Source organism: Ptiloglossa arizonensis, chromosome 10 (assembly GCF_051014685.1).
Source record: "Ptiloglossa arizonensis isolate GNS036 chromosome 10, iyPtiAriz1_principal, whole genome shotgun sequence".
In the NCBI taxonomy this organism is placed as follows: Eukaryota; Metazoa; Arthropoda; class Insecta; order Hymenoptera; family Colletidae; genus Ptiloglossa; species Ptiloglossa arizonensis.
The window spans coordinates 3,310,555-3,326,190 of record NC_135057.1 but is presented as its reverse complement, the minus strand read 5'-3'; the positions used below and the strand labels follow the sequence as shown (position 1 = coordinate 3,326,190).

General features: G+C 36.0%; 1 protein-coding gene across 4 annotated transcripts in view; it reads right to left on the bottom strand.

Moving 5' to 3' along the window:
- The window catches only part of LOC143152023 (uncharacterized), a 486,890-nt gene that overhangs the window by 115,032 nt on the left and 356,222 nt on the right, over positions 1-15,636 (bottom strand). For all 4 annotated transcript variants that reach the window (XM_076321661.1, XM_076321663.1, XM_076321665.1 and 1 more), the window contains one exon: positions 13,559-13,702. In XM_076321661.1, the coding sequence (XP_076177776.1) occupies positions 13,559-13,702 (144 nt within the window). The remainder of the gene's footprint in view (positions 1-13,558; positions 13,703-15,636) is intronic.

Below are 15,636 nucleotides of genomic sequence, written 5' to 3'. Positions count from 1 at the left end.
AAATTTGGTATCAATATTGTTTGTAACATTTCATATCGGTTGATTTTTCAGTTTGAAATTTAGTTCGTTAGTTAATGTCGAAACAAAATTTGTCAGAGAAATTGAATTTTGAAACATTAATATGTCGTTCTCGAATAAAAGACAAAATATTGCAAAAGTTCTCGTAAAACGAAAACCAGGAGCATAGGTTGTAAGAAATTTTTTAGTTCTTTTAATTTGGATAATTTTTTATCCATAGTAACACGTACATTTATTGTTAGACGTGCATAGAGTACAGGGGGTTGCAGGAACATTACCAGTATCAATTTTTAATGTATTTGTGCATTCAACTCGTAAAAATGTTTGTCAAATGTTCTTTTAAATGGATGTTACATGCAACAGTTTCCTTTTGCAATTCACGGCTTGTGTACGCACTAAAAGAATATCGTATTTTATGACCTTACAGTCTCCTATATTTCCTTTTCCTCTTGAGACATCGAGGTGATATATGTACTCCATTAAATGTCTGAAAATATATATCAATTTCGAGCTCTTCTAACATAAAATGTAACATTAGATAGTTTTTAACATATATTCTTCTGTATAACTAAGTATTAAGTTAAATCATTTAATTCTCCAGAAAACTCCATACATCAACGAACCAAAAACATGAATTTTTCTTATGATCTGCATTATATTTACTACTTTCTATACATGTTTACCTCTAAGATGTATTTATTTTTAAAGTAGAACAAAATTCTTAAATCATTGCTATGCTGACAATATTGGATTATTAAGAGTGAAAGAGGTTGGTGGTTTTCATATCATGTTAAACATAACGTGATAATAACAGAATAATGACGGACATATCAATTTTATTTTTTACATTTAATACGTTCCGTGCTGCAGTCGTTTAGCCGTCTCCCTTTAAATGCTCGCTTTAAAAACTCTCTCGATGTTCGTTCAACTACATTCACATGTAGATATATATAGTATCTCACTGCTCAATGACCGCGTTCAGATACTCGAGGTTTTAAAAGCCAGATAATCGTGTACTCGGTTAGTAACGGATTAACCGGTTAAATGGTTAGAACGTTACTATTAACTGGTTCAAATAATGACAGAACGAAATTGAGAATGGAAGAATACATAACAACGAAAAGAATGGACAAAAAAGAACGTTATTAGTAACTGCGCGTTATTAGTATACTATTAGTAATTGAATATGTCTTTGTAATGAGAAAGCCAGCATTATACCAAAAATAATTATCTTTTGCAAGAAATTATATCAAATTTCGTTGGATACAGTAATTATTAGCAAAACAATAATGGAAGGTATGTATACTTGATGTTTAATTTTGAATTAGATTTCATTTGAGAAATTTATACAATAAACTAAGCAATTCTTTAGTTATTAAGCCTAGTATGATTATACAATATATATAACTATGTAGCTTCAATGTACTAACATGGATACAATTACCTTTCTGCTGCACATCTATCTTTATCATTGCCAACAAGACCAATTGTATAAATATGATGTATTATAGAGAGAAAGAAAGATGAGTGACGGTTTATGAACAATATGGTACGATGAGTAAGTAGAATGTGGACAGAGTTTAGTCAATTTTGCTTAGTCACAGATTTTAGTATGGCTGACCAAACCATCTGATCCAATACGACTTGCAATTTCTTCCAGGGCTGATTTTTCTTTCTCTCTACAGTACACGTAACATACGATCTATATTTCAAAATAAAAGATAAATAATTGGACGTGTACTTCTCTACGAAAAGAAAAATTTAACAGAAGAAAACTTTATTCAATCCCCAAACATATAAAATATATATAAAGATGTAAAAGGAGGCATATCTCAACAACTCACGATACAACAAATCGAATCCACGTCATAAATTCATAATTTTCAATACCATAAGTTAACTAATATTCTGTCGTCTAAAGTATTTATTCTTCTCGTATTTTCAATCAATGTCAAACATACTCAAACCTTATCAAACAATCACATTAATTGAACGATCTTTACGTAGGAAGTAAATTGAATCATCCGTGAGTGTTTGAACTAAAGTAACAACCACGTGTCTTCAACCGATAAACTTATGAATCTTCGAACTACTTTCAAACTTATAGATTGCGATAGATTGCAGGTCGTGATCAGTTTGTACTTGCGTGTAAAACTTTCATTCCAGACGCAACTTGAACATCTTCGTCCCTCCTTGGGAATTGAATTCAGGCGGTTAACTGTATTAGAAATGTTCATAGCTCGGCTAAATAATCCGCAAGGACACACCGTGGTGTTGGAACACGCGAAAAAAAAAAAATTCGCGGACACGACGTGCCGACAAAACTTGAAGCGATAAAAACCGCCGGGAATGCGGAAATTCGATCTCGAGCAGAAGAATATTCGTCCCGTGGCGTATACGCTTATTATTCCCGTGGCTTTTTCGCTGGCTGAACGTATGCGCATATTTTGCTCGCCAGTAGGAAAAGCTGCGTGCCTTATACAGGTATGCATGACTCACTGTTAAATTAGAATACCGACTCCGGTATATTTTTTTCTTTTTCTCTCCTCTCTGGAGAACGTTCGCAACAAAAACCGTAACAGCACCTGACTAACGAGTTCTGTTTCACGGCCAGAAGTTTGACGTTGCATACGGAGTGCATCGATGAATGCAACGAAAGGAACCGCCATTTCCTAATTCGTAGCCAATTTACGTATCACCTCTTCCGGAATCGCCGAGGTTTCACGACTTCCGTTTCACGACTTTTCGTTTTACGACTCGTGTTCCAGATTTGAAATTCGATGACAATTTCTATTGTATAATGTTCATCGAGGAAGGATCTCAGAGCGCTAACCAAGTCCACTGATTGGATACAGGATGTAGCTATGAAGAAATAGTGAGAAAGTGAACCGAATGACGTATACACGTTCCTAACCTAGTAATTAATAACTAGTAACTACATATTGCACTTACTTGGAAGGAAATATAATTAATCTTACATTATATCGATATCTCATTCTCACGAAGGAACTTGTTAATTTTAAGATCGGGTTTACGGATTTAATCTACACTCACTCTAGTCGATATTGTAACACAAATGATGTCAAATCTATTTGGAAGTAATTTTCCCTAATTTTTTTTTAATTTGGTCATCTATAGGGAGGAAAACGATCTAATTGTAATTGCAGAGTCTGGGAGTACTTCTCTGATTCTCGGATTGTCTAACAACAAGACGGGTACACTCAGCGGTAGTCGTTCATCCTGTTTGAGGGAAATACAGGTCAGTTCGCATCACCTCTTCTTTCCCTCAGTAAGCTTCCGTTTGTTAGGCGGCTGACATTCTAGATGGCGTTACTGCAGCGGCGCGACGCGAGTGCGCAGAATTATACCGTCGAACTAACTTAAATGGACGAGTTTTAGTTGCACGAGTCAATATAAAAACCGATGCTCTGCCAATAATTCCATGACGTTTAATCTGAGAATATGTTATTGATCCAATGAACAACGTATCATTTGTCGAATATGTATAATTACATTTGCACAGTAAATTCTAATACAGGTAACTTAAGAACAAGGGTTCGTGAAATAAAAACAATCTGTTTCTTATAGCTCCTCGATATTTAAAGTTGAGAAGGTATTTGACGATTATAATATAATTTACTAAATATTATTGCACTTTAAAAATGGATTCCGAAACAAATAATTCATATTTTGCAGGTTTGATTTAAATGACACATACACAAATGTGCACCATCTGCAATATGTGCACTATCTTGGAATTTCGAAAATGAGAAGAGGAGAAATATTATTATACCGGGTATTCTCCGAAAATTGAAGCAGATGCACTAACCTAAATGTGTAATTGTACACATGTTGAAGTAAGGTATTATTTTGTTCCATATGTTGACACATCGTGATTTATAAAAGGATCTTCTCTGAAAGAAATGGAAATGATTAAACCACGTTTAGTATTAATTTCAAATGTAGAATGTTAAATGGATTTCCATCTTAAATACTAAGCGGTATTCGTAATTCCTCGTCTGTTCTCCTCCTTACTCGAGAACGTTCTATTTTAATTAATGAAAAGGTAATTATATTAAAAAAAGACATAACTTCCAGCAATGATATCATTTACGCATCTTTCGTCATCGCACACTCTAAACAACAAAAGCTGCTAATTAGTCCGACCCTTCGTATACAATAGTTACATTCATATGAAATACGTTGCGTTTCACGATATAACAATATAATTAGCATTATTTCCATAATAGCAAACCCGTATTTGCATTGAATTTCACGATTCAACGAGCTTCCTGCGTGCGTTCTTTCTTTATTGCTCTTTGGGCTTTATTTCAGCGCATAATCGCGCACTTTCTTTGCAATATTATTTCTGTTAGTTTCTACATTTAAACGAAAGAATCTTCGAGCGATGATTCTAGATTTTTGCGCACGATCGATCAATTTCTTCAATTTGATAAAAATGAGAAGTTTCGAAATTTCATAATATCTTCGAACGCAATTTTTACGGATTCTGTGTTTCGGAATAATTTATTTCAGAAAATAATTATCTGAACGCGCAATGAGACGGAAATTTGTTAACGAGAGATCAAAGTGTATCTTAACAGTCAATTGTTCGACACATGTTGCAATCTGGATTTATTAATAATACCGTGACATTTGAGTGAATAGGTATGGAATCCTCTACAGATGCAACCGTAAATGTTCTTAAATGATAGTTAGTTACTCTAGACGGTTTATTATTTGAGTGTCACCGAAGGGGGATCCAAAATGGTAACCAATTTAACTGCAAAATTCTGCAACAGTTACCTCTTTCGCAAAATGTTTTCTTGTTTCGGAATAGAAACTTAACGATCGTTCTTCTGTATTATTTTCTTTTAATAAAATTAATTGTGCACTATCTACCATTGTTGATTTTTCCGATTTGCTCTTACGTACGAGCAATGAGAAACATTCTTTTGACCACAATGAGAAATTCTTCGCCAACAAATCAACAAATGGTGTTTACAACAAGTATCATTTCTAAATCATCTGAATAAGTACCATTTTCAAACTGTCTCTACAACTATACTCGAATTATGACAAACGAAAAGAATTCTTCGTTTACTTTCTCTCTGTCCTAATATTATGCTATATACACGCGCAATAATACGTGCTACTCTTTTAATTAACCTAGATCGAATAAAATACAGTGTTAAAGAAATTTTAATAACTTACGTTCTGGAACTGTCAAGTTGTAAGAAAGTATTTGCCTAGTTTCATTCTTTTTAGAAGAATATCTAGTTCTTAAAAATCCAATTATGAAATTTGAGATTAAGTTAACAACAACATATAGGTGCAGCTCGTTTTGGACCTAACAGAGATACGTTAAAATCGAAGTTTGCTCACAAGGAATACTCGATACCGTGATTCTATGGTTTATTAGAAGAATATAGCGAACAAGAATTTGACTATGTCGATAGTAAGCTAGTTTAAACATATCTGTTGAAAGAATGGTTGTATCGGTTTGAAGACTAGAGCATAAGTAACTCTTTAATTTCGTTTACGAAATAAGGAAAAGTCGTTAGTTTTAAGTAGTTAAGAGTAGAAGGTCAGCTGTCGGGAAATAAAATGGTGAAATTCCAGAAATTGAACGCATCTGGTGTTTCGAATGTTCCAGGAATATCGGTTTCATGCATGGCCTGCGTCAAAATTCAAAACTCGTGGGTCGTGTTCGACGAAATGTTACAAAATATTTTGATACGTCGTTATTTTTGAACTATATTTAAACTTGTGGCACAATGTTGGGAAAATTTAATATCGAGTGTAAAATGCTTTTAAAAACGGTACTCTTGTTCTCCAAAAATCAATCAGAGTATAGAATTATCGCTGCAAGCTAATACATGGAATACGGTTGCAAATGTATAATACAATTTTGAGTACACGATGATTTTGGAAAATGGTGCTCGTTCGTTTCAATTATCATATTACGCACCTGCTGCAATAACCTAATATTGGCAGGAAACGTTACGCGTCGTTGAAGCGAGTGACGCGTATAAGCGATTGCAATTAATCATGTCGCGTGTCGTTGCTCGAAACTGACAGCAAGAAAACTGTGATCACAGCTTAATGCGCTGATCTGAAACTGATATGTCGGTTTCTCCCTGGTGAACGAAAAACGCGATTAATATTGCATTAGCCTAAGAGACGTTACGTCTTGATTTCTCCGGTCACAGATTCCACACGTCGTTAATATGCAAGTAGATTGCTGCCAACTATTTGCATTCGCGCATTCGTCATCCGCTCGGTTCGAGAATTCACGTTCTTCTGTTTTCTCTCGTTCCGTGTGATACGTGCACGCGTCCCAACCATCACGGATCTATGTTAATGGTTTTGGCACGTGTTTCGCGCAATCCTTATGTTAATTGAACCAAAGTAGGTAGAACGTATTAAACAACGTGTTTCGGCGAAATATAATAGAAAATTAAGGAAGACAAATACGTGTGTCGTAAATTAAGATTAATAGTTCTGTTGCAATTTTTGCGACGATTGGACAAAACAGACGGTGTATATTAATTAGCCTGCGCTGACTAAACCTCGTATTTAATTGTAGGAGATTTGTGAAATAAGGTTAATACGTATAACATTATTTGCGTTACCAAAATTTAATTATTGAGGGATTTCGCGTGCGTATATCATAGTTGTCATATAGGAATAATGGGTTTACTGTTGTATTATAATTTACAATGGAAATTTATGTATCGAACGAAACCAACTAATAATCAATACACTCATTAACATGGACGAGTTAATACACACATTCAACGGAAGAAATATCTCTTCGGTTGGACTTGGTAACATACTTGAAATCTCCTTTAAAAAATTAACCGGTCTAAGAATAAAAATTCTGCTGTTGTACAACTATTTTTAGATTTGACAAATATTCGTAGAAAGACGATTAAAACTGGACAAAAATAAATAACAGTCCTAGAGCTATGGATATATTTCGATAATATCTACGATGTGCAAATTCCTGCAAAAGATGATTAATTATACTCTAGGAAGAGACATTATTCTACTTTACTATGAACCGTTTAGTAAATATTGAAGTAAACATATCTGGCTCGTATATTGACAACGAAATTACTATTAGAACTTTCTTTCTCCATTTGGCAAGCACTGCTCTGAAAGTTTTAAAGCTTTTTCTTTAACGCACGATCAATAGATCATACCAATAATTATAATTTTCCGTGAATATTTTCTTAACCACGTTTTGCTTAAATCTAAATTACCCATGAGGAGTAACAATTCAAAATGTTCACTTCGTACATACTCAACCGCGTCTCTGTACCATAGTAATAGTCGATTATGGTGAAGACGGCGTTTAATTCCCGGGAGTCGACTTTGGATAACACTACTTTAGACCGAAGAGTCTAACACGAACCGAATACTAATAAGAAGCACTATATCTTTCAAAGACATTACTATCCGATCCATTTCCCGCCCATCGTTAAAATTTGCTATCTCAACTCCAATCGGTGCTCTGCTATTCGTTATAAACGAGGATAAGTTTCTATAATACTCGACAATCCTATATACTACTACTATAACTAGAAAATTGCATCCATTGTAATTTAGTGCATTGGAATTAAATTACATTTAATTGCATCCATTCGTCACTTTTCGTTCGAATCAAATTTCAAACATTCCTGATCAAAAATTTACACAAGGTGGCCACTGAAAGTACCGAATGATATAAAACAAAAATAACTTTCACAAGTACACGTTTCTTTAATTTCTTATTATTCTGTAAAAAATTTGTAATTTTGTTAAATATCAGGTGTGAAAAACACCTTCAAACGACCACCAAATAAAAAAGATAGAAAACAAACACGTTATAACATTTCCACGCTTTTCAATACTTCAGTGGCCACCCTGTACTTACTCAGTCACTCTATTGGTATCTCTGCCCGTGCCCGTGCCCGTGCCCGTGTCCGTGCCCGCGAGTAATCCACTCGCCCGTCTCTGTCCCGAGACCCTGTCTCCGACTCAGCTCGACGATCGCCGACGTTCTTAAATCGTATTCGAGAAACGCGATGCGTAAACACCTAATTGTACATTCCCGAATGACCCTCGAAGCCAGACGTGGTTCTTTCTTGAATTCGAATCCGCGCGATGTGAACGTCAAAGGACGATCGAGTTTGCGAGTTCCGCGGCCCGTGGCGAAGCTGACGTTTCCGTTTATTTTTCAAACGCGATTCCACGCGGTGGCGTAAACACGCCGACAATGTGAGCAGTCGTTCGTTCCTCTTGTACGCGAGCCACGACAATGTCGTAGACAGAGTACACAGGGACCGTTTCTCTGTCGCGAGTGCCATTAAAAATGTCCGCGGCTGAATCCGGATGAGTTCTCAACCCAGTTAGGAAGAAAAGAACGTTGCACGGGGGGTAAAGAGGGCCGAGTGAACGAGGTACGGGGGTTTCGATGTCTTCCCCGGTTTTCCGCGACGGGACTCACGAGAGCACAATGAAATAACTTCGCGTTACCGGGAACGGACTCTGCTCGTTACGGCGTATTGTATACGCTCGATGCGCGGGGCTGAATTCTTGGTCGAACGGACGTGGTGGTCGTTAAAGGCCGAGCGGTATCATTATTCTGGAATTTTACGCGGAAATGCACCGGCGAGATGGCGAACGATACCGTCGGGGGAGTCGTTAGTGGCCCGTGGTTAGATAGCGGGGCTGTTTTTGAAAATTTCACGCTCCGCGGGATGCCACGGAGATTACGAAATTGCCCCGCCGTCTGGTTTTTACACGGTTCTTTGTCGAGACACTTCGCCCGGGTACCTTTTTTTCTACGGGGTCTTCGCGCCACGTCCACGATAGCGGGACGAGGCGACGGACGAGGATTGTTTTTCGGTGACGGAACCATCGGAACCAAGTTTCGTTTCCACGAGGCAATTTTCCCTGGATCAGTGTTTTCGCGAGGACGTTCCGTTCCGAGTTCAATGGGGGATTCGTGCGTTTCTCGAATGTTTTTTCAGAATTTTCGTATGGTCGCCTTTTTCAGGTAACGCTACAGTTCCGGGTTGGATATTTTGTATCCATTCTGTAATCACTCGTATTTGGACAATATTTCGCGTGTAATTTAAGTAGACTCGCTTCGAAACCAACATTTACAGTATAGTATCTTTGAAGCCAGAGGCAGTTTTGTTTCTAAGAATTTTGTACAGGATTCCAAAACCAAAAGTCCTGATTCGGTACTTAAATCTAATTCAAACCGAAACTTGGACCAAATAGAATTGTTTTTCGAAATTCATAAGTTGACGGAACGAAATTTCGTTTCCACGGGACAATTTTCGATGGAACTTTCGTTGTGAGTTTCATGGGGATTCAAACGTTTCGAGGTTCAGGGTGGTTTTGGTTTTCTTTCCGCATCTGATGGGGCTATTCGAAGTTTTCTTCGAGTCGTTTCTTTTCTTCGAGTACATAGAAGTTACTCATTCGTAAATTGAGAATTTTCAAACGCGTAAAATGTGCTAAGAATATAAATCTGACATTTATGAGCGTTAAATATTTATGGAAAATACACAGAATGAAATAGTACAAAATTTTGATCTGTTTTTTATCAAAATATGTATTTGTAATATCACCGGATTATCGGTAAATAATTGATTTTGATTTTTCGTCATCGCTAGAGTTGAATATTATTTTTGCGCGAATATTACTTTTCCTTCTCAGCGTGTTGATTATTTCAAAATATTAATTTTCACGAATAGGCTACCTGATCATTTCTCTTCCGTCGATGATGTAAAAAGTGTGCCACCGTACCGATAAAGTTTGTTTCTAACCATTTATTCGAAGCTACAAAGAAGAAGACATCCGTAAATAAAATATGTAAAATAGTGAATAGTAAATTTGAATACAGTACCCTTCTTTATATTTATTGAATACAGTAGATTCTTAGATTCTGTAGAAAATTCTCTCATGATCACGAAAGTAGAATTTCTAAGAAATATTCTCTTGAAATCGTTCTTAAGAATAATTAAGACGAACCGAGAATAAAATTTTGGAACACGACCCAAAGAACGAAAGAAATATCGAATACTATAAAATTGTTATCGATCGTTTGGTTTCCGTGATGCGAACAACTTTCGAATTACCATCGTCCCGTTTGAATAGACGTTCATCAAATTATTTCTAGCCGTACATTTACGTTGAATCAACATGCAAATTTTGCGCTCACTGTGAGAGTCAATGGAAAACATTCTCAACAAGCGGCGAATGAAGGAACCAGCATCTGGACTGCGTCAAAACTATTGAAATTTCTGGGGAAGAGCGAACGCTGAAAGCTGGGGAAGAACCCTTCCCATTCGGCATACTAGAAAATCGGGGAATTCGAGGTATTGAAGGTTAGCATCGGTACGACCTTCGGGTGGCATGCGACCGATCATTATTCACTTCCCACCGCTTCAAACAATGGCTATTAAGCCGGTCCTTTCGCTCGAACTGACTGGCCATTAAGTACAGAAGCGAGCCATCCGGAGTGAAAAGCCATCAGCGGAACTTCTCGCGAGCGCGAGCCGAGCTCGCGTCAATCGTCCTGAAGCTTTTTGGGTCAATCGACAGTATTAACGTGAATCTTCAATTCGCGAACGACCATTTCGTTGTTTGCTCATCAGACTGGTCAGAAATTGAGATACCTGACGCTATATTTCGACCGTTCGATTGTTTCCTACAACATCGATCCATATTCAATCGTAACATGTACTATGTGAACGTTACATTCCCGCCAATTTCGAATTTCGTCTCGTAATTCCCTCTACTCGATCTTCGAGCCACGAATTGAAGCGAATTCGGGTTTAAATTCGACCTATATTAAAATTGCATACGTACGCACGTAATTGAGGTTAGGTTGTATAACAGCGTTTTAGCTGCATCTCGTTTCGTTTCATTTTTCTTCCATTTCGCTATTTATCTAATTTCGCTTCTCTTCCTTTTCATTTTTTTCGTACGAAATGCATTCACAAATTGCGCGGTAAAGATGTAAAATAAATGATTTTCAGAAGGAAGTTCTAGAACGGATTTTTCCATTAGATCGACATTATTTGATTTTTAAATTATTTTTCCCGATAAATATTTATTTTAATTTGTGGACTCTTAACTCCTTTGTTCTGAGATAAAATACTTTTATGAAGTGAATCAGTCGCTGGAAAGTAAATCGTCTATAGAACAATTTCTCCGAATCGTTGCTACGCGTCGACGAGATAACAATATCGAATAATCGATCTGTACTTCTAGAGTTCCCTAATTTGAATTACAATTATACAAGTATACAAAGTACAAGTATACACTGCTTTCGAAAAGACACTATTACATTTCTTGCTTTCTATCCTGTATGAATCGTGTTTAAAAAATGCTCCAGGGAATGAAAAATTTCAATTACCTCTTATATTATTGGCAATATTTTCAGAACGTTACTGACATATTGAAATGAAATAGAAAATATGATTCGACATGATGACACGGTCCGATAAATCGAAAAATACTCTGAAAAATTTTATCCACGAAATTCGATGAAATATAGAATGAAAGTCATTGGCTCATACGAGTTTGTATTTCAAATTCGAAAAGTTTCATCTTTTATAGCTTTGTGTTTTCAGCTTGAAGAATCAAACTACTGCGGCAAGAATCCTGATATATCGACAGACAGATTTACAATTTTGTTCCTTCGACCAATTAATATTGTTAGAGCTGATCGTAATGAATTTTCTCTAAGACGAATTGTTCTTATTGTTTTATTGCACTGGTTGTAACGAACTATGTGCATTTAACACCAACTTATATGTACACTAAGTGCACATATACCTATGAATTCTATAGTGTATATATTATCGTATATATTTGTTAACACGTATAACAGAGTTAAACATTTAAATCGCACACGTGAGACACTGTTATACGTGCGAACAGACATATATATGCAGTTATACAATCCACATTTATATACTTAGTTGTGTTGATACACATACTTTATTACAACCATGTACACAAGTACACTACACATTATCCACTCGTACAATTGACAATCTCTTACAATCAACTCCAACATCAGTCAACTCCTTTTCTGAAATTTCTACATTTATGCATCACGATTATCGTCTTAAATTGTGTTAAATTTAATATCTCTATTTATTTAATTCGACAGCGTGTTAAGTGAATTAAAGTTTCGTCGAAAATTCACATTATTCAATGGTTTCCGAAAAGTAAACACTGCATCACAAAACGTTACATTGTTCGTAAAAATTGTTCGTGCGCGTGTGTTAGTGTTTGTTCTTTTTTAATTCACGGGTCAAATTGAATTGGATGTTTCCTTTGTGCGCTTGTTTTTACTCTGCAATTAAAAATAGGCGGTGATTTATTACGCAACGGCGAATATTTTTCCCGAGTGAACGGTTTCATACGAGATTCGAGGAAGCACGGCATTTCGTGGAAACAAATGTTCCGCTGCATTGATCACCCGAGAAATATGTCCAAATTTGACCCGGATTTTTTCAGTGATCGCGAATGGAGTGTGTTATCACATCCGGAAACCAATTTCGCGCTTCGAAAACAATATAATATCGAACAAATAAAAATTCCGTATATTAGCAGCTGATATTAAAACAACTGGAACTAATACGATCACAATTAATTCAAAAATATTTTTTCAGTGTAATTTAGAAATGTAATGTTTGCTAATAAAAGACATATTAGAAGTAATGAATCGCATTTTATAGAGCCTTCTGTACCAAAAATTGTCTTCTCAGCTACCGTATTAATTACTCAAACATATTGTCTTGTCGAGCAGACGATTTCACGAATGCAGGAAATAAATCTTTTTCCATAACAATTTTGATACTTTCACTTTTTCGAGTGAATATTCAGAATTGTAATACACATTTTATTTTGAATAGACATTGTTATTAAAATTGAATTCGCAAACGAGTGGAATAAATACAAGGGTATAAAATATTGAATAAAATAATCGTGCGGTAAATTTGCAAAACAGAAATTTGTTGTCCTTTCCATGTTTCCAGGAAACGTTAATTTCTTTCTCTTGGAAGATAATCCCTTGTGATTTCACTTAAGAAAAATTTTCTGTTAAAAATTTAATAATTACAAAATCTAATAGTACGTTTCCTATTAATTTTGTACATATAATTATATATAAAAATGTAACTGATGAAAGATTCGGTTCAAAAGGACCACCGTAATAGAAATTGAAACTTTCGAAGGATAAATTTATTTTACGCGGATATCCAATTTAATGTTGTTGAATTTCCAATAGCATCTAAAGATGATACAACAAAAATCATCTCTGGTAACCGTATACATGTACGTGTACATATATGAATATATGAATGTATGCATGTATACATATTGATAAAGTTTGATTTATCGATGAAATAGAAATACCGAGCTATTATTTAATCGCATCCATAACCCAAAATTCCAATAGATGTATTATTCAAAAGGGTGTGTTATATCATCGTGCATAGTTATGAAGACAACTCGTACTCACCACAGGTGTAGGCAACCCTTAAGTAAGTTCTGGTATCTAAACTGCAGGGTTCACCGAACGTCGAACTGTTTGCTACGACGGAGCAACGTCGCTTTCCATGGCACAGATTAATCACAGTTTTCGTCGCATTTGACGCCTTGCACGCTGTAACCAGACAAAATTGATTTATTCAAACGTGTCCGTACGATGCTTCGTTAAAAATGGTTTTCGAATTGGGAACAGCGAGGATCGTTTGTCAAATGAAAGCTGTATATCGGTTTAAAGAGTGGCTACTTTACAATACATATTTCAAGTGTCAACTTCGATAATTCGTGACTAATAATCCAACATTTAATTGCGAATTTCAGATCGAACACACCAATGGATCTAAAGAGTCGTTTTATTTTTGCTCTCTGTAAATAATTAATCGAGAGATTATTTTAACATAGATATGTTTATACATTGTTCTCTTGCTTGCATTAAATTTTGTAAAATATAATTAAAATGTAAATATTAGCACTTTATATATATATATATATATATATATATATATATATATATATATATATAAACTTCAATGAGGATCAGTTTTCTTTAAGTTGCATAATAATGTATTTATTTTATAGCTTGTCAAGGTTTCAAATAATATTTCTTTAAAAACGTTACCAATTTCACAGCATCAACTTCCAGTACAAAATTGTGCAAACGTTTATTTAAGAAAGAAACTTTAAACAAAATAGCCTTTAAACAAATTTACTCGTGACTCGTTAATTTCAATCGGATTCACTGTCTTTAGAATCCTTTAAGGAAATGCCAAATTTCTATTAACTCTCGACAAATTAATCCACGACTTCTCTAATCCACGCCCGTTGAGAATCGTAAACCGTTTCAGACTTGGAAGTCGCTCCAACCTGACATCCTGACAGCACGTTCCTTTGTGCTAAGGACGTGACAGAAACAGCCGATGTGTTACAGAACGAAGGAACGCGTAGATCGAAACGATATCGTGGGCGACGATACTAGGTAGGACCATTGGATAAAGGCCTATTACGTGTCCCTCATTGTCGCTTTCGAGCGACGAAACCAAAGAACATTTGGGAGCCTTTGAACCGTTCAGAGCGAGCAGTCGATCGCAAAGAAGAGCCCGACTGGTTGGAAGTTTATTCGACGGTGAAAAATCGATGGGCGATTCCTTCCGAGTCGAGTCTCGCGCCATAAAACCTCATGATTTTGAAATTCTTCGAACTTGCAACAGTATTTGACATTCGAGGAAGGGAGGGGGCAAAATCCTGCAAAATATTGTGTAAAAGTTCTGAGACGAGTCGCCTTGAACGACTTCTTTACCATTCGAATGGGCAGTCGATTTATTGCTTACAATGTTCGTCCTCTTCTGAATCCCGCGAATACTGCATTCGTTTGTCAGCGTTTCATGGGAAACCTCGAGAAGCGCATTGAATTTTTCATTCTGCGGAGAGAAGGGTTCAAGGAATATTTGTAGTTCTGCAGGATACTTTGGAATCTCGTTTCCTCGAGCACACTTACGCGTCGAAAATTTGGGAGACGTATAATCAGAAACAGTTATAAAGGATTTCGACGATAAAGAGAGTAAAGGAGGCTAAAGTCAACGAATCGTGTAAAAAGGTCCCTTTTATAGGGAGGGATACGTGACCAATGGCGTTTCAATGTATTCGAGGGTGTTGTCCTCGGGAAGGTACCGTTCATATATCGTCGCGATGAAATTGATGGCGATCCAACCCTTAGTTTCAGTGTCTTATAAAGGACTACTGTAAAAGAATTTCGAATCAATGGATACCCATGTGGTATGTAAAAGAGATCGTAAACACGATCTTTTCTTTTCACAGTGCAACGATCGAAAAGTGATGCAACGAATGAGAAAGAATTATTACGCAAAAAAAGAAGAGGAATATTCTAAACATTTTTGAAACAGTTTTCATATTTGTAATTTGATTGGAAACGCACCGTTCGAAAACTTATTAATTAAATGATGAAACGGTCTTAAAGGGGGGATCGAGAGTAATGACTCGCTCAGCATCCCTTCTAAATTCAATGTAACCTCCATGATGGTACTTTAAGGTTTA